We start from the raw sequence: 21,995 nt of genomic DNA on the forward strand, positions 1-21,995 counted from the left end.
TATTCAAACCTTTAAAATACACAACAGCAAAAAAAAAAAAAAAAAGAAACGAACCTCTCACTTGTCACCTCGACCATGCGCTTCACAAAGTCCAAATGAATCAAAAATGTGTTTTTCTTTTGGTATTTTACATCACAGTGCATCGCTACTGGTAGGTGTCAGCAACTTTTCTATGTCGTTCAGGAAGTTAGTCAGGGCAAAAATCAGCTTCATGACGACACCGTCGTACATCTTCTGCCACCAAGGTTTTTAGCATTTTTGATCTAACTGGGACGTCCGTAGCCCATATTGCGTATAGGGTGATGTATGAGGGCATAGTCTCTGCTGGTGAATGGTGTCTTCCTCTGATCTCCATTGAAGTGTAATATATTGCAGTTCTCTTTAAAACACTTATTGTCCATTTCCCCCGTTTGGTTCCTCACATTTCCTTTGGTTTCAAGAAACAGACGAGCCGTGATCTTCCAAAAGGTTATCCCTGATCCTTTCCACTGGCAACAGTCTTGGAAACACACTCCATTGTACACCAGCCTCAGAAATGCATTGGTAACTCTCAGATGTGTTTATAGACCTATCAAAATCCCATGCTCCTGAAAGTAACCAAATTGTCATTTTCAAATCAATTTTTAAATCCTATGTTGTAAGGAGCGATGCATCAAATGGTCTAATTCAGCCACTGCATTCTGGCTCACTAAGATTGGTGATTTGGGGTTTGTGCCAATTCTACAGCTGAAGGCGGTTGACCCTATTGGATCTCCAAGGGGGGTTGGTGGACCATGGGGGATGTTTGTCTGTGACGTAGTGTGGTGGGTTTTCATCTCTTTTGGTCGTGGCTGACGTTCTCCTCTTTTTCCTAAAGCAGGTGGAGGAAGAATGCGAATTGAAGACCGTCAATCAAGAGAAAGGCGTGACCGCCCTCTCTGCAAAGGAGGCTTGTACGCAGACCACCGAACAGCTGGCAAAATATTTACAAGTAAGGAAGAAAGCATGTCTTGTAATCTAGCGACGCTCCACTTGGGGGAGGCCACTGTTGCACAGATGCTTTGGGTGCAGTATTTCCAAGACACATAGCAACACAGGTTCGATCCCGGGTCCGCAAGTTATAAATAACCTATCATATCATACCAGTAACTTGGGTTGAAGAAGTTAAGATGAATGCTGGCTACCAGTCCCTGCCCTGCCAGAACAACAAGACGAGGCTTGAAATCCATGGTGTGGACGACGAATTGTAAACTGTGAAGAAATTCTGATCTGGCTTCAAAGTTAACTTTAATAGTGCATGCTCTCCCACAAAGTGTACAATACTGTGCCTAATTACCACCTTATTGGTATCAAAGCACCTAGTCTTGTCCAAAATGTGGAGCATTGGTCCCCTGTCAGGGTTTATCAGACCGCACTGGAAGGAAAGGGAAAGGGGAAAGGGACGGGGAGGGAGTGGAGAAAAAGAAAAGGGCAACTGCTGAAAGGAGGGATCAGGGAAAGACATGAGCAAGTAGGGAAAATGGAGAGGGGTAAGGTCTGTGAAAGGTTGGGTGCATGATACCCCAATAAGCCTGGAACATGAAAGTTGAGCAGCATGGTAAAGTAGCGTCCGCGTGTGAGCATGTCACTGAACGCCTAATTTGGGCAGAGCTTGACATTTCTGTTATCGCCGATTGTGGCTTGCAAGAAGAAAGGCTGCTCCCCTGTGCCCTCTGTTGCCTTCACAATGCCTCGTCGTTGTTTAAAGCACTGGGGACACGGGTATGACTCTTGGAGAGGGGCCATCTTGTCTTTCTCTCCCTGGAGGAGTGGAACAGATTTGGCTGTCCCCGGATGCAGTGGGATCCACAGCCACGCTCTGTGTTTCAGAGCACGTTGGGGTTGCCCCAATGTCCTCGGCATGAGAAATACCAAATAAGTACGACTCAAGCGCCCAGATACCCCTGGGTCAGGTGCGCTATATAAATAAAATAAACAAACAAACACACTTCTGATCTAATCATTTAGCCTGACGAATGTAAAGCTATTGTTGTTGCAGCCGCTGTGCACAGTGAATGCTATTTTCAGATCATGCGCTTCTGTTTTAAATCAAATAACGTGTCAGAAAGGACATTGGGCGTATACACAAGGCAGTGAGGTTTGCAGTCTTCTGTTCTTTCGTGACCACCTTCATGCACACACAACTTCTAGCCTAGACGGTCGATGAACAGCAGGGTCAGAGTTGTCCAGTGGATCCATTCCATGGACGGCAGTGGGTGGGGGCACTTATACCGATTTCGGCTTTGGCCCATTCTAAGGACTTTGAGTCAAATGTGGACAAAGCATGCATCCGGACCCAGCACGCAGAGTGTTGACTAAAATGCCAAGATGGATTCGGATTGCATGGGCCAACTGGGAACTTGGCAAAATCACCTATGTCACAGGTTCCATTTCATTCACGAGCAGCGACTCCAGTCCTGTTTTGTTATTTATGCTTTCACTTAGTCCTGGATTTCCCATTATAAATTCTAGAATACAAATCCAAGAAAACAAAGAAAAAAACGGGTTCATCATTTTCAGATTGGGATGGGGCATGTTGGCACACGTACAATTGCTCAGCCACAAATAGGTTGATATCTTACCTGGTGCTTGGATTAAATGAATCTGAAATCTGATTAGGGAAACTGATCACAGTATCTGCAAAACAATATAATGATATCTGCCTCTTCCCCGAACACTCTGCCACCCCTGAACACCCCCCCACCCTTGACTGGAATACCACACCCCTATACTCCACCTCAGAAAACCTTTAAAGGCAGTGGCCAGCTCCACCTGGCGACTCTTCACAACCGCTGACCTCTGCCTCCTTCTTGAAGACACTGACCTCGACATTCTCGCTATTACAGAGACATAGTTCAATCAGTACCCTGTCATTTTACCAAAAATAAATCAGAGTGGTAAGTTTTACGAATACCCAAAATACCGAAAAAAATTCAGAACATTTTAATTAAATATATGTATGGTAGTGGGTTACTGGGTTAAAATGAGTGAAGTTGGGGTGGGTTTAAAAGGATGGAAAAACAGGTGATTTTGGGGGGGAATCCCCAAATGAAAAAAATAAATACATTTTGGTATTCTTTCGGTATTTTGACCACTCTGAAATGTACCACTCTGATTTTACCTTTAGTAAAATCACATAACCGGTTAAATGCCAGCTCAGTCACTGCCTTTTTAGTCCCTCCTACCTGACGGCTTCAAGATCACTTCCAAGCCGTGACCTCACTGTGCTGGCGGTGGGGCTGCGTTAATCTTACCTGAGTGGGTTTCATCTTACCCACCCACCTCTATTCTTCTTTGGAGAGCCTGGTATTCAAGTTGGCCATCTCGCTCTCCTCCACCCTGTCCATTGCTCTACCAGCCCCCAGGTGCTGCCTCCCTTTCTCTCTGAATGGGCTGATATATGTTCCTCCTTACTGTCCACCTCCTCCAATCTGCTTCTCTTGCTTGATTTCAAAATCCAATTGGATTCCCCTGGCATAACGTCCACTCTTTTCGTTGACCACTGCACCGCTCTATACCTCTCCATTCTCCCTTCTGGTCCAACACACTCTGCTGGACACACTCTAGATGCCATCATTCAGTCGGACCTCCCTCTCATCTCCTCTGGTCACCCCAATATCCTGATCAGACCACTCTCTTCTCTCCTCTCACCTGCATCCCTTTGGCCCTCTGAGCACACCCCCAAAATCCCTGCCAATCTTGTTCATGAACATGAAACGAGAGACAGCTGCTGCCTTCACTTTCTCCTTTATCCCCCCTTATCTCCTATCTCAGACTCAACCACTGACATTGCTCTCAAGAACTTCCACTTGTCCATCACCAACACTCTTGACTTTCTGGCCCCAGTTATGAGGATCCGCCTGAAACCTCCCTCTAATGGAAAACCTTGTACGACTCTGAACTTGCAGCCCTGAAACAAAAGTGCAGAGCGGCAGAACGGAAGTGGCAAACTTCAGGCTCACCCTCGGACAAACTGGCCTGCCGCCTGCTCCAAAGGCAATACAGACTCTCCATCCATGCCAAGAAAAGGGCCCACATTCAGACAGTTATCTGGTGCATCTTACAACATGGCTGAACTTTTCAAAATCTGCAGGGAACTAGCCAACCTTTCTGCAGTCTCCTCCTTCTCTCTTCCTTCCCAGGCCCTCTGCAATGCACTGGCCACTCATTTCACCACCAAAACACAGGACATCCTGAACAGTCTTGTTTCTCACCCTTCCAACCCATTCTACACCCCCTGCCTCCCTTGGCCCAAACCATCCTCCTCCTACCTCCTACTCCTCCTGCGCCCCGTCACACCTGAAGAAGTCACCACAGTTGTCCACTCCATGAAAGTCTCTTCCAAACAGGTTTCCCCTTGCTCCTCCTGAACCATCAAGGAGAATATTGGCTCTCTGGCCCCATCACTCACTGATCTATGCAACCACTGTTTTGCCACTGTTTGTTTTACCTTCCTCCCTCAAGCACTCCCTTGTGCGCCCCCTCCTTAAAAAGCCTTCAGCAGACAATACCTGTCCAGACAACTGCAGCCCTATTTCCATCATCCCCTTCCTGGGAAAAATGCTGGAGTAGCTGGCCTTGTCCCAAATCGACTCTCACACTGAACTTGTTGACAGTCTCCACAACCATTAATCTGGATTCTGAGCATCCAGAGGCATGGAAACTGCTCTTCTGAACACCTGTGAAGAACTACTTGATTCCTGGACTGCAACTCCTCAGCTGTCCTCATCCTACTTGATATCTCCTCTGCCTCTGACAAGGTCAACCACTCCATCCTCATACAAAGGCTCTGTGATATCCTTGGTATCTCGGATCGGGCACTGGACTGGCTGACCTTCCTAACTGAACGCTCTTCCCAAGTCATCTTGGGCACTTTTTCCTTTCCTACTTTCTTCTCCACTTGTGTCTATCCTCTCCCCTTGGCTCTTTAACATCTACCTTACTCAGCTGGTACTCCTCATCTCCTCATTCTCCCCCAACTTCCAGTGTTATCCAGATGACACACAACTCTTGTTCAGACTTCCTGCTGACCCTCTTGCACCTTTGATCATCCCTGACCACCTATCTGCCATCCAGGCCTGTTGTACTCCCAAAGATCTCTGCCTCAATGCCAGCAGAACTGAGATCCTTCCCTTTTGGACACCTGATCCCACCTTCTTCCCTTCACTTTGGCCTTCCTCCATGGGCTCTCCCCCTGCTCCATATTCTGGAGCCAGAAACCTTTGAGTCATCTTCGACTCCTCTCTCTCTGTCTCTGTCTCTCTCTCTCCTTCCTCCCTCACACTCGGGACATTGCCAAGGAGTCCCACTTCCAGCTCTTCCTTCTCAAAGAAATTCTACCTTTTCTCACCTTCCCCAGAAGCTCAATGTTACCCGATCCCTGGTTCTCTCTAGGCTTGACTGTTGCAATATCCTCCTCCTGAATCTTCCTTCTTTGACTCTGCAACCCCTCCATCTAATCCAGAATAGGGCAGTGAGATGTATCCAAGGCCTCAAGCCCAGGGACTGCATCTCTCCTACCCTAAAAAGTCTTCACCGGCTCCTGGTTGCTTCACGGATTAAATTCAAATCCCTCTGTATCATCCACAAGGCTGTTTGGGGCCCGGGACCACACTATCAGCAACTCTCTTACTAAATATTCTCCTTCTTTGACTCTGCGCTCCTCTGTCACCAACTCTGTGTGTAAAGCGTTTTGCTAAACAGAGGACAGGAGGTCGATCTCTTTCCTCAGCTGGCACCCCCACCAATGGAACAACCTCCCCCTCCCTCTGAGTCTTGAGCAGGACTTCCTTAAATTCCAGAATAACCTTAAGACTTTCCTTTTTACCTCCTCCTTCCCCCCCCTTCTTTCCTCTGCTAATCTCACAGTTGCTTGCTTCATGTCCAGGGCCCTTATGCATCCTTGGGGCCCTGATTTGCCGCACCCAATGCCCCCCAGCTTCTGTCTATCCTAAGCACTTGCCTTTGCGCACCCTCCCTTCCACACTAGCACATGCTGAATACTCACAAAGAATAGTAGGTTCGTCCTTTTTCCCCCTCCACTGTATTTCATATTATTTATGTATTCCCATGTCCCCTCCCTGTTGCCCTGTGGGCACTTTGAAACAGAATTTAGTTGCTGCATAAGCGCTGGAGAAGCGATCAATCAATAAATTAATGTCCAAATACTGCAATGTAGGATTGTTGTGTTCAGGCTAATTTTCCCCACAGAGGCTAGAGGGAGATTGGGAAAAATCTCAGCTATTGCTTCAATGATGGAGAATTCATAGTAGGGAAGAGAAGGGCAAGAAGCAGAAAATGGAGTGGCTTGTCTCCCTCTCTGAACGTCTGCTTCCATGAACTCCCAAGCCGACCCGAGTCCGGTACTTTAGCAAGCAGGTGTCTGAGTTCTCATGGCACGCATCAGCATTCTTTGATCTTCCCCGAGTTCTGGCCGCCCTCGTCTCAAGAAGATGGCTTGTGTGATACGTACTCGGCTACAGCCATTTTCTCGAATCTACTGATGCCAACCAACTCTGGGGTTACTCTTCCCTCCTAGCCACTGCCCACAACAGATAGGGCACAAAGTATGTGTGTTGCATTCACCACTTAATCTCCTGCTTCCAACAAACTCTAGGATTAAATGAAGAACCACCAAGATATCCCCACTTCAGTGTTCTACCCATCCCTCTATCTAGGCTACACACCTCTGTGTTACTAGATTAATCCCAAACTCCAACTGCGCATAGCTGTATAACGCTGCAGGGCCAAACTCATTCAAACCATCCGGCCTGGACCTTGAAACAAATCTGGAAAAATGTGGTTTAAACAAACTTTGCGTGAGCAGAGTTTGCCTGAATAAATTAGCTTGAGATTAGTTGTGATCTTGCTGCCTTCTGCTCAGAGAGTGAATTGAACATTAGAATACCCTGCACAGAGAGATGGCACACCCTCCAGAAGGAGAATGAATGAATGATTCATGTAACAAGTAGAAGGGTGAATTGAGGACAATTGTACATCTGCCCCCAAACTCGGCGACTCGTCACACAAAGGGTGGAGTGAGTACTTTTATTGGTAACTTAATTGTTAAAAACTGCTGGTGGTAAAATACTGCTTGCCACTGAAATCCACTCCGCGTGGATGCTGTCTATGGAAAAATTAACACTAGGGCTTACTTGCGTTCCCACAGGTGGTTATTTCCCGACTGCTAGTTATCGCTTTAATAGTATAACATGAAGGCCCATAGTGGTTGAAATTACTGCACAAAATAGGTCCAGCTCTGAACTGGTCCCCAACCCTGCTTTGGTGGTGTGAAGAATGTACCAACCATATACACTAAGGTAATGAAAGAAAATTGGTGTTGGAGCGAATTTGGCTAGAACAGGTGGAAAATGCGTTCTGTCAATGCACATCCGATGGGAATTACTCATCTGGAGTTTACCACTGACCGTAATCCTATATCACAGTTAGTAGTGTATTATTGCAATATTGTTCAAGGTTACCACCTAGTGAAGAGAGTAGACTGGGGGTGGTGGTGGCGGGTAATTTACTACTGCTGGTATTTTGTCATAGCCTGGCACGCGTGGAATGTTGTTCTTCTTCGGAGATCAACATTCCTGGCATCTGTCAATTCCTGGTTGTGGTCCTGCTGGCTTGCTGCCTGTTGGGGTCCAGAATAAAACCTTCATACCTTACCATGCCTCAGATCTCTTCACTGACGATGAGGTATTCTGGACCCCACCCCACGCGTGAGGGGATTGTCACCTCTGGCAAGTCCTGGTCGCAGCATCCGCTCTCGGACCATAGCCGCCCTGCGCCTGCTACGGGAAAGGCTCCCGCTGCATCGGACAGGACAGCGGTTGGAGTGGCGGCTGTGTGCCCGGCTCTGTCGCAGGCACAGGAGCGATCATCACTGCGGTTTCCCTTCCAAGTCCAGGAGGGCGAGGAGGAGGTGTCGAGCATGGTAGGTGAGGTGGTGCTGTGCCTCGCTGGTGCTGCGGTGGTGCAGGGGCATTGCTCCCAGTCTTGTGGTTGCCCAGGAGGTGTGGGTGGCCCCCGGCAAAGACACCATTGCGAGCAGCGGGACCTGCTCACATTGTAAACAGAGTGGGCGTTTCTGATGCTCTGGATTGGCTGCCCAGATGAATCAGCTGTTTTGGTCACGTTGGACGTGCCCACGTCGGAGAGGAAAGGAATGCATGCTACGCTCCATTGGCTGCCCAGGAGGTCAGCTGTCCTTACCTGCATATACGTTGAGTCAGTTTAAGCGGCGTCAATTGCGGCGCACCACATCTCATCTGGAAACGGTGATCATCGCTGACAAATTGCGCTAAGGAGAGGATGGGTGAGGAGGATTAAGTTTAATACACTTTTGTGACAATGGAGAAGTGACTTCTAGGATCCTTTAACGGGTACAGCTTGACACGGCCTATTGACACTGCTTGCACCGCAACTCATAGGCAGATCATGGGGCAAGTTTAGCACAGTTTATACAGGCACCCTCCTGCATTGCTGGTGAAGGGATCCCAAGAGTGTATGCGTGTTGTGCCACAGACAAAGAATAGAACCCCTGCAGCGTATTGCAAGGACTGTTACGTGCCACCATGCTTCACACTGCTGCCAGACCCCCTCCTGCATTCTTGCCATCGCCTGGGGAACCAGCATCTCCATGGGAGCAATGGATGGATGCTTTCAAGGTATACTTAATGGCACCTGGAGGCACAAATTTCAGTGATGAGAGAGAGAAGCTGCTCTCTTAAACTGTATATTTCGCCACTTGCCAGGGGAGGAAGTATACATACCTGGTCGTGGGGAAGGAGAAACCATAGTAAGTGCTTATGAGGCTGCCTTGAAAAAGATGGAGGGACAATTTGGAAGAAGGGTCAATGTGGTCTTGGAGCGTTATCAGTTCTTTTCAAGAGCACAAGCAGTAGGAGTGTCCATCGACTCTTATGTTACAGCTTTGCAAACATTAATGGCTACGTGTAACTTTTGAAAACAAGTATTCAGAAAATTAGAGACACTTTGGATCGAGAGTGATCCGCCTTGGATAAAGTTGTGGAAATTGTGAGGGCTTTCGAGGCATCTAAGGTCAGCGTGCAGATCCTCACCGAGAAGGAAGGTTCCAGAGACATGGTGCAGGCCATATTGCCTCAGTACAGGAGGAGCAGTTTGGATAATCAGAAGAGATTGCAGAAAGGGGACAATCAAGGGGGTGGAGAGTGTCCAAGGGCAGGGAAATGGGCAGAAAAGGTGGTTGGTCTAGTCATCAGACCGGCTCAAAGGAGTGTCCAGCCATCAGCATTGAATGTAGGCGATGCAAATGCATGGGACACTATACTCACGTGTGCAAGTTCAGTGGTGAAACGCAGGCTAAAGGTGTTGTTAGTATGGTTGTGTCTGATGGTGGTGTTAGAGGCCAGGATGTGGATGCACATGAGAAGGCCAATCAAGGTGATACTACAGGTGGAAGGTGCTGTACGGAAGGGCCCATGGGTAACTGTGTTAGTCAATGGCCATCCTTTGGAGATGCTAGTAGATTCAGGATCACCGTACACCATAGTGTCACCTGAAATGTACAAGGAGAAGTTGGGGAGAGAGGTATCACGTTTATGTTCTCCCGACATAACTCCAAGGGTCTATGGACAAAACCCCATCAGAGTGATAGGCTATGAGCAAGCCTGCATTGAATTTCGAGGGCGGCATACCATGGGTTAACTTTGTGGCACCAAAGGTGACCAGTGTGTTAGGTTGGGATGAGCAAGCTGCTTTGAATATTGAGATTCGCCCTGGTAAGGAGGTGCCAGTGTTAAGTATCCTGGATGGTTCTGATGAAGAGGGGTGTGAATTAACGTCTGAGATGTTAAAAGATAAGTATCCAGAAGTGTTTTCTGATAAGTTGGAGAAGCTGAAAGGTTTTTCTCACCGCATTGTTCTTAAGAGGGGAACAACTCCCAAAGTACATAAGGTGAGTTGTGTTCTGGTTCTGGTGAGAGAGGGACTGAAGTGTGAGTTGGAGAAATTGATGGCTGAAGCAGTCATTGTAGGAATTAAGTGTTCTGAGAGGTTGTTTCTGGTGGTACTGGTGAATAAGAGTGCTGGGGGAGTTTGAGGTTGTGTGTGGACCTCCGAGAATTAAATGCTAGTATTTGGGTGGATCGCCACCCATTACCCAACGTTAATGAATTATTGTTGACCCTAGGCAGAGAAACTTGTTTTTCAACCTTTGACTTATCAGCTGCTTATCTGTAACGCTCACCTGATTCTCGCAGAGGCGCCGGTCTTGACTGGGCGACTACCGTATCTTCAAAAGTGATGTGCACCACCCGGTTGGCTCTTTGGGCTGGACCTCTGTGCACTGTATGCCTGACTCGAAGAGTAAGATGTCTGCAGATAGAAAATATGAGATTAATGAACTGGGGTTATTGGGGTGTCCCTATCTCTTTCCTTTTCTCCTCTCCTGTAGAACCCCAAAGTTTAACGCTCTCACCTTAGGTAAGTGAATGCCGAGCTCTCCATCTGCCTCGGGGCAGGGTGCTGTAACCAATTTCTTCACTGGATAGGTAGCGCAGGCCTCTTGACTTCAGAGGACTGCTGTCCGTCGTTTACTTCACGAACGGTGAGTTCCGAATATTTCAAATGTCTTTAAAAGTCTTTTGTAATGCTGTCTCTTATTTTGCAGGGTTCCGGCGATGGCGGTTGACTGGCTGAAGTGAGTTGAGGATGGACCTGTATGCGGAATAGAAGCGCCTGGAAGCGCATAAGTAAGCGCTTGTTGATTGCTTCACGATGCGCACTAACTGTCCTTTTATTTTGCAGGTACCAGTTCGGAGCTGCTGAAGGATGCCGGAATGCCCACTGAGTTCGGCGTGGATGGAGTAATGGCACGTGAGTATTGAACGTTACCCAATGTCTTTAAACGCACCTTCTTTTGTCTTACAGACGCGGGATGCAGCGCCGAAGGCCTCCGGAGCGTGCGAAGAGTTGGTAAGCTTTTGTCTTTCAGATGCCGGAATGCAGTGCGAGGCGTTGATGACAGCCGATGGACCAGGTAAGAGATGTGCTGTCACTGAAGACCGTAGTGCTAACCTGTTCTTTCTTGTCTTTATAGATGTTGCTGAAGACTGGATTCAGGATGGTAAGCCTTTTTCCTTTAGGCCCAGGATCAGATGCAGAAGACACGATGAGCGTTCTGCTGCAGAGGATGCAGAATAACGCAAAGCAAGATTCATCCATCGGGTGTGGTTTAAATAGCCTCCTGTAGTGCTTAGGTGTCTCCTTCCACAGCCACGCCTAGGTAAGAAAAGAGTTCCTGCTTTCCAGAAGAGTTCCAGTGTTCTGAACCTAGGGAGTGGCTCCTGCCCCACCCAACAGGAAAGGTAGTCCCAAACAGAAGAGGATCAGGGGTTCAACTGGCAGGTAAGTAAGCAGCATGGTTTGCTGCAGGTAAGTCCACCCAAGCATTATGAGCCCGGCGCTTGCAGCACTGGGACTGGGCATATTTATGAGCCTGGCGCCACTGGCGCCAGGACAGGGTCCAAAAGGTCCCAATTGGGACTGGCTGGCACTCGGAACCTGGGTTATGGGTCTGCTTCCAAGGGAGTTGGGTAAGTCCTGGCCTTTTGGAAGCAGAGATCATGACAGTACCCCCCCTCAAGGCCCCTCCCAAACCGGGCTTCCCCGGGGGTTTTGGCTTGTCAGGAAATGTTTGATGAAATCTTTTGATTAGACGAGGAGCGTGGACATATTCTGCAGGTTCCCAGGATCTTTCTTGAGGGCCGTAGCCTTTCCAGTCAATTAGGTAAAATAGCTTTGATTTGGAGATCTTGGAGTCCAGGATGCTTTTGACTTCAAACTCGAGTTCTCCATCAACTAGGATAGGTTTTGGGGATTTAGTTAGTCGGGTTTGAGGTTGCACGGGTTTTAAAAGAGAGACGTGGAAGACCGGATGTATCTTCATGTGAGGGGGCAAGTTCAACTTGACCGCTACTGGGTTTACTATGGTAGTGATGGAATAGGGACTAAGGTATCTTGGGTTGAATGTGCGTGGTCCTTTTAGAGGTAGATATTTGGTGGATAACCAGACTTGATCTCCTACTTGATATTGGGGGGCTTCCTTCCGATGTTGATCTGCTCCTTTCTTGTATTGTTCCTTAGCCCTTTGAAGGTGAGAAACGGCTTCCTTAAAAGCTTGGGTGATTGTAGAGTGCAGGTAGTCTACTGCTGGTGTTCCAAGATCTAGGGGTGGATCCAACTCTGAGGTTCGAGGGTGACAGCCGTATAAAAGAAAAAACGGGGTTTTCCCAGTTCCTGAGTGGACAGAGTTGTTGTAGGCATATTCGGCTATCCAAAGGATATCTTTCCAAGTTTTTTCAGTTTGTTGCTGCATGCAGCGTAAATACTGTTCCAGAGTTTGATTGGTCCTCTCGGTTTGTCCGTCGGTTTGAGGGTGGTGACTGGTCGATAATCTCGCATCAATTTGAGCCGACCGACAACAACTTCGCCAAAAATGAGAAATAAATTGACTACCTCGATCCGAAATTAGCACTGAAGGAAAACCGTGCAGTCGGACAATGTTTTCGAGAAATTCTCGGGCCAGAGTTGTTGCTGTTGGCAAGCCTTTGAGTGGAATGAAATGCGCCATCTTGGAGAATAAGTCCACGATTACCAGGATCGTATTGTATCCGGAGCATGGAGGTAGGTCGGTGATGAAGTCCATAGAAAACGTATGCCAAGGGCGAGGTGGGATGTCAATAGGGCGTAAGAGGCCGGCTGGTCTTTCCTTTTGACTCTTGTTTTGGGCGCATACTCCACAGGACATTATAAAGTCTCTGATATCTTTTTTCCAAGACGGCCACCAGAAGTAGCGCTTGATCTTTTCTGAGGTTTTGGCCATACCGGGATGTCCTTCCATTAGAGACTCATGATAACGAGATCACCTTTTTCTGTAAATCTGTGCTGGGCAGGTATAATCGTTCTTAGAAATACAATAAGTTGTCCTTTACCGCAAAGTCCTTTCCCTGCAGATGCCAATTCTGTATTTCTGCTGGAGTTATAAGTTGCCTGGTTTTATCCTTAATTTCCTCTATGGATTGTGTTGTTATTACACCCAGAATTCTTTGTTCGGGAATGATAGGTACAGGTTTAGGGTTGGTCAAGTGTTCCTCCACTCCCATCCGAGAAAGGGCATCAGCTTTACCGTTTTTTGTACCAGGTCGATAGGTAATTATAAAGTCAAACTCGGCAAAGAATAGTGCCCAACGGAGTTGTCTAGAGGATTGGGCTTTTGCGGTTTTCAAATATTGCAGGTTTCGGTGATCCGTAATCACAGTAACGGTGTGTCGGGCCCCCAGAAGATAATGCCGCCAAGCCTTAAAGGCAGACTTGATAGCCAGAAGTTCTTTATCAGTAATAGTGTAATTGATCTCAGGAGGCGAGAATTTGCGAGACCAGAATGCCACGGGATGTAACTGATTGGTTACTGGGTCCTTCTGTGATAGAACTGCCCCCATGGCAAGGCTCGAAGCATCAGTTTCAACGATGTAGGGGAGTTCGGGGCGAGGATGTTTTAGAATTGGTGCAGAGATAAATTTTGTCTTCAAATTCTGGAAAGCTTGTTCCGCCTCGGTAGACCATTCAAAACGTTTGTTTTTCTTTAACAAGGCGGTGATGGGCTGGACTATTCGAGAGAATTCGGGGATAAACCTGCAGTAAAAGTTGGCGAAGCCTAACATGCTTTGAACCCCTTTTACGGAGGATGGTGATGGCCATTTGAGAATTGCATCGACCTTCCTTGAATCCATACGCACTCCGCTAGGTGATAATATGAATCCCAAGAATTCAACTTCAGTCACGTTGAAAACACATTTTTCCAACTTAGCGAAAAGTCTGTGTTGACGCAACCTCTCGAGGACCATTTTCACGTGTTTCTGATGTTCAGATTCCGATGAAGAATAAACGAGGATGTCGTCAATGTAAACGACAACACATACATCTATGAGTTCTCTGAGGACATCGTTCATAAAATATTGAAAGGCGGCCGGGGCATTGCAAAGCCCAAAGGGCACGACCTGATATTCAAATAGCCCATACTTGGTGCGGAAGGCCGTCTTCCATTCATCGCCCTCTTTTACTCGTACCAAGTGGTAGGCTCCTCTAAGATCCAGCTTTGTATATATGCATGCTCTTCTGACTTGGTCCAGGAGTTCATGGATTAAAGGTAACGGATATCTATTCTTAACGGTGATCTGGTTCAGGGCGCGGTAATCTATACAAGTTCTAAGGTCCCCTTCTTTTTTTGGAACGAAGAACAAAGCTGAAGAAGCAGGGGACTTAGAAGGACGAATAAACCCATTCGCTAGGTATTGATCCAGGTATTGTCGGAGGTGAAGGTTCTCAGGCTCGGTGAGGGCATAAATTCTGCTACACGGAGGAGTAGATCCAGGTATCAGGTCTATCTGGCAGTCATAGGACCTATGAGGAGGTAGAGAGTTAGCCTGATCCTCCCGGAAAACATCTTGGAATTCTAGGTATTCGGGAGGTAACTGGGGAGTCTCCGAAGAAATTGCTGATAGAGCAACACCAGGTGGAGGGTGACAAGTAGAGACACATTCTGGAAACTGAACCGTTCTTGCTCGCCAATCGATCCTAGGATTGTGTTTCTCTAACCAAGGTATCCCTAGAATAATCTGGAACTGAGGGGCCTTGATCACATCGAACACGATCTTCTCATGGTGTCCATCTTGACTTACTAGCGTCACTTCTTGAGTGGTATGCGTTACTGGTCCGGAGGCTATCTCCGTACCATCCACCATAGTAATGACGTCCTTTACAGCCTTCGGACAAAGAGTTAGATTCATCCTCAAAACCATTTCCTGATCCATATAATTGCCGATGGCACCGCTGTCGACGTAAGCTTCAATCGCATGTAATCGATCTGGATGATCAGGGCTAATGAGGACCATAGGTATCACGAAATGCGTGGTCACGGAACTGGTTTTAACGCTCGGCAAGAGGACCTCTATTCTTGTCGGACGAGGTCGTTTCCCTGCTCAGAGTTTGTGACCTTGGTAACTGCAGCTCCTACCGCCTTCTTGGCTGGTTTCACCGGACAGTCTCGAAGAAAGTGCCCTGAGTTTCCGCAATAGAGGCATAATTGCAACTGTTTTCTCCTTTCCCGCTCCTTTTGTGTTAGTGGTCCTTTCAGGCCCCCTATTTGCATGGGTTCCCCGGAGTCTACTCCTTTGGAAGGAGTTGGTGGTTTGGAAAATACTCGAGCATCAAACTTGGAACGATCGGCCTTCCTGTTCTGCAGTCTGTGATCTATTTGAACGACTAAGTCTATATAATCCGAACAGTCTTGTGGGGGATTCCTACTTGGGCTAAAACGTCTTTGAGCTCTCCACGTAGACCTCTATAAAACAGCGTAATCCTTTAGTCCTCAGGCCATTGAGTTTCCACTATTAGTCTGTTGAAAGATGCAATATAAGCCAAAAGGTCTTGATTACCCTGTCGCAACGAAAGAAGCTCATTGTCCAAGGCCTGCCCCTGTGAATGTCTTGCGAACAGTTTTTCCATACTAAGCTGAAAGGCTTGAAAATCATGGAGAACCGGATCATCTTGATTAACTAGAGGGATCGACCAGTCTGCCGCATTGCCACTAAGGTACGAAAGCACAAAAGCTACTTTAGCTTGATCAATTGGAAAGGCTGCTGGCCGGCATAAAAAATGCAACCGGCACTGATTGATAAATACTGCAAACCTCTTTGGGTCACCAGAAAATCGTTCGGGCGGAGCCAGAGGTACATTCCCAGGTAGGTTGATCTGCACTGGATTCATAGGGGATGTTGAAGGAAGATTTGCCCCTGATGCGGGTAACGGGGTCTGTCCGGCTTGTGACTGTAGCAATTGTCTAGCAAGATCGTCTGTTCGCTCCTTGGAAATAATTAGTTCCCTTCTTAGAGCATTCGTTTCCTGACGAGCTGCATGCACTTCTGCCCTTAGTTCCCCAAGTAACCGGGCTAGGTGGTCGGTATCCATAGCGCCTGGGCGAGAGTTTTGCGGTAGGCTTTGCGTTCTGTAACGCTCACCTGATTCTCGCAGAGGCGCCGGTCTTGACTGGGCGACTACCGTATCTTCAAAAGTGATGTGCACCACCCGGTTGGCTCTTTGGGCTGGACCTCTGTGCACTGTATGCCTGACTCGAAGAGTAAGATGTCTGCAGATAGAAAATATGGGATTAATGAACTGGGGTTATTGGGGTGTCCCTATCTTTCCTTTTCTCCTCTCCTGTAGAACCCCAAAGGTTAACGCTCTCACCTTAGGTAAGTGAACGCCGAGCTCTCCATCTGCCTCGGGGCAGGGTGCTGTAACCAATTTCTTCACTGGATAGGTAGCGCAGGCCTCTTGACTTCAGAGGACTGCTGTCCATCATTTACTTCACGAACGGTGAGTTCCGAATATTTCAAATGTCTTTAAAAGTCTTTTGTAATGCTGTCTCTTATTTTGCAGGGTTCCGGCGATGGCGGTTGACTGGCTGAAGTGAGTTGAGGATGGACCCGTATGCGGAATAGAAGCGCCTGGAAGCGCGTAAGTAAGCGCTTGTTGATTGCTTCACGATGCGCACTAACTGTCCTTTTATTTTGCAGGTACCAGTTCGGAGCTGCTGAAGGATGCCGGAATGCCCACTGAGTTTGGCGTGGATGGAGTAATGGCACCTGAGTATTGAACGTTACCCAATGTCTTTAAACGCACCTTCTTTTGTCTTACAGACGCGGGATGCAGCGCCGAAGGCCTCCGGAGCGTGCGAAGAGTTGGTGAGCTTTTGTCTTTCAGATGCAGGAATGCTGCGCGAGGCGCTGATGACAGCCGATGGACCAGGTAAGAGATGCGCTGTCACTGAAGACCGTAGTGCTAACCTGTTCTTTCTTGTCTTTATAGATGTTGCTGAAGACTGGATTCAGGATGGTAAGCCTTTTTCCTTTAGGCCCAGGATCAGATGCAGAAGACACGATGAGCGTTCTGCTGCAGAGGATGCAGAATAACGCAAAGCAAGATTCATCCATCGGGTGTGGTTTAAATAGCCTCCTGTAGTGCTTAGGTGTCTCCTTCCACAGCCACCCCTAGGTAAGAAAAGAGTTCCTGCTTTCCAGAAGAGTTCCAGTGTTCTGAACCTAGGGAGTGGCTCCTGCCCCACCCAACAGGAAAAGTAGTCCCAAACAGAAGAGGATCAGGGGTTCAACTGGCAGGTAAGTAAGCAGCATGGTCTGCTGCAGGTAAGTCCACCCAAGCATTATGAGCCCGGCGCTTGCAGCACTGGGACTGGGCATATTTATGAGCAGGGTCCAAAAGGTCCCAATTGGGACTGGCTGGCACTCAGAACCTGGGTTATGGGTCTGCTTCCAAGGGAGTTGGGTAAGTCCTGGCCTTTTGGAAGCAGAGATCATGACATTATCATCAGATCGATTTACATGTCGATTCAAGACCACTTACCTGCTTTGTAACTCCTTTTGGTGCTTACCGATTTTGCTGCATGCCATTCGGGTTGGCATCGGTAGCGTTTCAACGACTAATGCAAGAATTGTTTAATGGCATTGATGGTGTGAGTTATTTTCAGGATGACATATTGGCCTGGGGCAGAAGTCCTGCTGAACATGATGGCAGGGTACACAAGGTTAAGAAGGTGTTAAGTGAGAAGGGACTTATGGTGAAATTGTCAAAGTGCCAAGTGGGTGTACCTGAGGTGTCATATTTAGGGCATACCCTCGGTGCGGGTGGTGTCAGTCCTAAAGCTAAATTGGTCCAAGTTTTGAAGGAAATGCCTGCACCCATAAGCAAAGATCAGTTGAGGTCATTCTTAGGATTGACCGAGTACTATGTGAAGTTCATTCCCAATTATGCAGAAAAAACAGTGTCCATGAGAGCTTTACTTAAGAGGTGTGCAAAATTTGAATGGTCTAACAAATGTCAGGAGGAGTTTGAGTTGGTAAAGGATGAAGTGGACCATGCCCCGTGTTTGAGATCGTTTGATCCCAAGTGTAAGACTATCCTTACGTTGGATGCCAGCGATGTGGGGCTTGGAGCAGTGGTGCAATGGAGGATACGGGCTGGTGGCGTTTGCTTCTAGGGCATTAAGGGATGCTGAGATGAGGTATTCCGTGATTGAGTGGGAAGCTGTAGCGGTGATGTGGGCTTCCAAACACTTTAGAACATTTCTGTGGGGCATTCCTTACGTGGTAAGAACCGAACATAAACCGCTTGTGCACGTATTTTCCACCCAGGGCACTGCATCCGTTTCTCCTAGAATATCCAGGTGGGTGGTAGAGTTACAGGAGTAGAACTTTAACATGGAATATTTGCCTGGAAAGAAAAATGTGGTGGCTGATTGCTTATCTCGCTTACCGGGGGTTGAACAAAATGGAGCACAGGGCGAGGTAACTGGCGAGATGGACATGCAGGTTGCCAGTATTCTTCCTACTGTAGACAAAGGTGAATGGGAGGTGGAAAGTGAGAAGGATGTCGAGTTATGTTGGATTAAGGAGGGTCTGCTCAAAGGGTGGGATGCTGGTAAAGGTAGACCAGAGGGAAGGGGTCATGCCCAGGTGTTGGATGAGCAGCTGGCTGTAGGGCCCTGGGGTGTGTCAAGGGGTGAGAGGTTAGTTCCGCCTGTTTGTGTGAGGAGTAAGTTGGTGGCATTGGCTCATGAGGGCCATTTAGGTTGTTCCTTGACCAAGAGAAGGTTATGTGAATAATATTGGCATCCAGCTATGGATCGAGAAGTGGAAGTTATGGTCAAGGACTGTGGTGCATGTGCGCTCAGTGATAAGAGCAAAGTAACTCATCCACAACCCATTCATCCTGTTGAAGTTTGGACGAAGGTGGCTTTGGAGATTACGGGACCATTTGAATGTTTACAACCAGAGTGCAGATTTTTGTTGGTGTTGGTGGATTATACTTCCCAATGGGTGGAAGTGGCAGCATTTGGCAGAGTGACAGCAGAGTGTTTCATTGCTTTTCTTAAAAAGATATTTGACAGAGAAGGTGTGCCGGCCACTTTAGTGATTGACAATGGCGCTCAATTTGTATCTAAATTAATGAAGGATTTCTTGAGGCAGTTTGGGGTGGAGCATCATTGCACCGCTCTGTACAACCCTAGTACCAATGGCCTGGTAGAAAGGGTAAACTGCATAATTAAGAGTGCCATTCAGATTGCCCTTACCAATGGTCTTGACTGGGAGAATGTGGTAGCAGAGTATTTATCTGCATACCGTAGGACTCAGGCGATAGTCACTGGGAAGACACCTTTTGAATTAATGAGGGGGAGGAAGCCGGGGTCAAGGTTGAGGTCCATGGCGTTGGGTGGTGGTGGCCCATGTTATGGATTTAGGAGGTGTGCAACAGAGAGTGTTGGCGTGTCAGGAGGCTCTAAAATTGAGTCAAAATTTTTAAAAAAGGAGTTATGGATGAATGTGGGTGATGTGGTTTCTGTTAAAAATCCCAGGTTCGTGCAGAAAGGAAGGAGTGCATTTTTACCTTCAGAGTTGTGAAATGTGGAGTGGGGTATGTACAACTTGAGGATGGGTCAGGATGGAGTAAGAAACGCATTGTAGTCTTGGATGGGAGAAAGGATGCGGTATCTAAGGAAAACGATCCAAGTTCTGCTGAAGATGGTACGATTCTAGATTATCATCCAGAGCTTCAAGAAGGTCGAGGGAAAGTGATGGGTGAGAATGTGATGTGTCCGCGTCTGAGAGAGGTGGTTTCCTACCATGACCTTGTAGGAGGGGGCGAGGGCCAGGAGTCATTGAGTTTTGGGATGCTTGCTGATAATGGTGATATGTTTAGCGAAGCAGTTTGTGGTGGCCCAGGTCGCCCAGTCAGGAATTGTGGGCCTCCCATCAAGCTCAGAGACTATGTGCGCTAAAATACTTTGTTTTCCATTTTCAGCATTTGAGTGATTGTTCATACAAATGTTTAATGCATTGTTATTTTATTGTAGTTTTCTTTGTGTAAAGTTGGTTTTGTTACCGCATGGTACATTGTGTTGGGTGTTAAGAGGGGAAGATGTGTCATAGCCTGGCACGCGTGGAATGTTGTTCTTCTTTGGAGATCAACATTCCAGGCGTGCCAGTTGATTCCTGGTTGTGGTCCTGCCAGCTTGCTGCCTGTTGGGGTCCAGAATAAAACCTTTATACCTTACCGTGCCTCAGACCTCTTCATATTTCTTGCAAAGTAAGGGCCTCAATTCCATGGCGGTGTACATTTCACCCTTTGGAAACTCTATTCCTCAACTGGTTGCTTAATGGTGAATGTTCTGCTCCGGTGAAAGCCACGTGGAACTGTATTTCGTTCTGCATGCTGACCATATTGACTCGCGACCACCTCGGATTGTGAAATGTGGCTGTGGGCATGTAGTTGAGTCTGGCTCTGCTGGTCAGTATGAGAAATGAATGGGTCTGCAGCGAGACTACACTGGCACTCCTTGACGAAATGAGAGATGGGATTGGAGTTCTAAACGAGTGCCCGGTGTAACTCTTAAGTGTATTCTAGGTGTTTTTTTAGCACTTAAATTGGATGTTCTGCTGTTTACCCCCAAACGTGGGTGCATCCTCTGAGGTCATAACTGCAGATATTGATGGTATTCGTCGTTGTTACGGTAGTGATGACTTCGGTTCACTGTACAAGGTGTTGTGAGGAATAGTATTGACCAATATTGTGAGGAATAGTATTGACCAAAGGATGCCAACATTTTGGGTCTCATTTGGAAATCCTGCCTGTTTCATCGCTTTCCCTGATTTAGGGTTTGGAACCCAAACCTGGTAAAATCGCTTGCCAGCAAGTGGAGGTAAAGAAAGCTGTTAAGGTGGCACTACTGCATGCTGACATACCGCTTATCCCCAATGAAATCCAGTAGGACTCCAAAAATGGGAAGTGCCCTGGACTACTAGGCAGTCCTTGGTATATACACCGCCCATGTTAAAGGCACTCAAGTTTGGTGGAGGTAAAACTGCCAAACTCCGAACGAGGCCCTCAGTATGCAGTGACGACATCAGTTGTGAGTTTATCATTGCACGTGTCAAAACTATTTGACATTACAAGTAACCAGGGCACGGTTCTTCTATGCACTTTAGCGACACAATTCAAGCACCTTGCAGCCGATCTGCTTTTTTCTAAAAGCTTCCCATTGCTCCGTGTGTCTGTGTGGAGGTCTCTGGATTTCAGCTGATTTGCATAGTCGCCAAGTGAGTGTGGACTGTTTGGGTGCAATTGCTCACACTGTGACCTGGACAAAAAGCCATTATGATTGGTTATTTATAGCGTGCTTAATACCCAGAGGTTTCTAAGCGCGGAACCTGGGATCGAACCTGTGGTGCTCAGCATCGTCTTGCTTCCAAGGCAAGCATGTTGACCCTGGGCTATCCTCCCGAGTATTTGGCACTGATATTTTACTTCAGCAGGCTAGCTCCCTGATCATCGGAGGTTGTCAAGACTCTGGTCCAGAAGTAAGCAAACTAATATAAAGACAAGAATCCAAGATGGTTTAACCCTCTGATCCAGTATTGAAATCATTAAAAAGGGCCATCAACCGCAGACGCGCTGCCCCGCCTCACTATAGCATTTTCATTTGGACCAATCAAAGGTATCAAACATGATAAAGGCGAGGAAAGAGTGTTGGGAGCAAACCTCTGTATTTCCTGCTGTCATCCGAGACCCACCCACCCCTTTTCTGTTGCAGTTAGTGGGGGTGTTGATGGTAATCCTTTTGTTCTATGGTTATTTGCCTGTACTTTGCACACTTCACACTTATTTAAACATAGGTTCACTGAAGTGCAGTTCCTTAGATGATGGCCGGCGCCCAGGGATGGGGACGTGCTGCTGAGATGAGTAGCGCTGAAGGTCAGTGAGACCGCGATGCAACCCTTTCGTATTTGTATTGAACTGAGTTCTTTTTCTGTGTCTTTTACGTGCCGTGACGTTTTCAGCGTGGATGCCGGTTATGA

At 47.5% G+C, this 21,995-nt stretch overlaps 1 protein-coding gene across 2 annotated transcripts in view; it reads left to right on the forward strand.

The window, feature by feature from the left end:
* The window catches only part of ATP2C2 (ATPase secretory pathway Ca2+ transporting 2), a 565,565-nt gene that overhangs the window by 179,787 nt on the left and 363,783 nt on the right, over positions 1-21,995 (forward strand). For both annotated transcript variants that reach the window (XM_069636233.1, XM_069636231.1), the window contains exon 2: positions 857-970. In XM_069636233.1, coding sequence (XP_069492334.1) covers positions 857-970 — 114 coding nt within the window. The remainder of the gene's footprint in view (positions 1-856; positions 971-21,995) is intronic.

The sequence above is a fragment of the Ambystoma mexicanum genome, chromosome 1q (genome assembly GCF_040938575.1).
Source record: "Ambystoma mexicanum isolate Mex_15411 chromosome 1q, UKY_AmexF1_1, whole genome shotgun sequence".
Taxonomy (NCBI): domain Eukaryota; kingdom Metazoa; phylum Chordata; class Amphibia; order Caudata; family Ambystomatidae; genus Ambystoma; species Ambystoma mexicanum.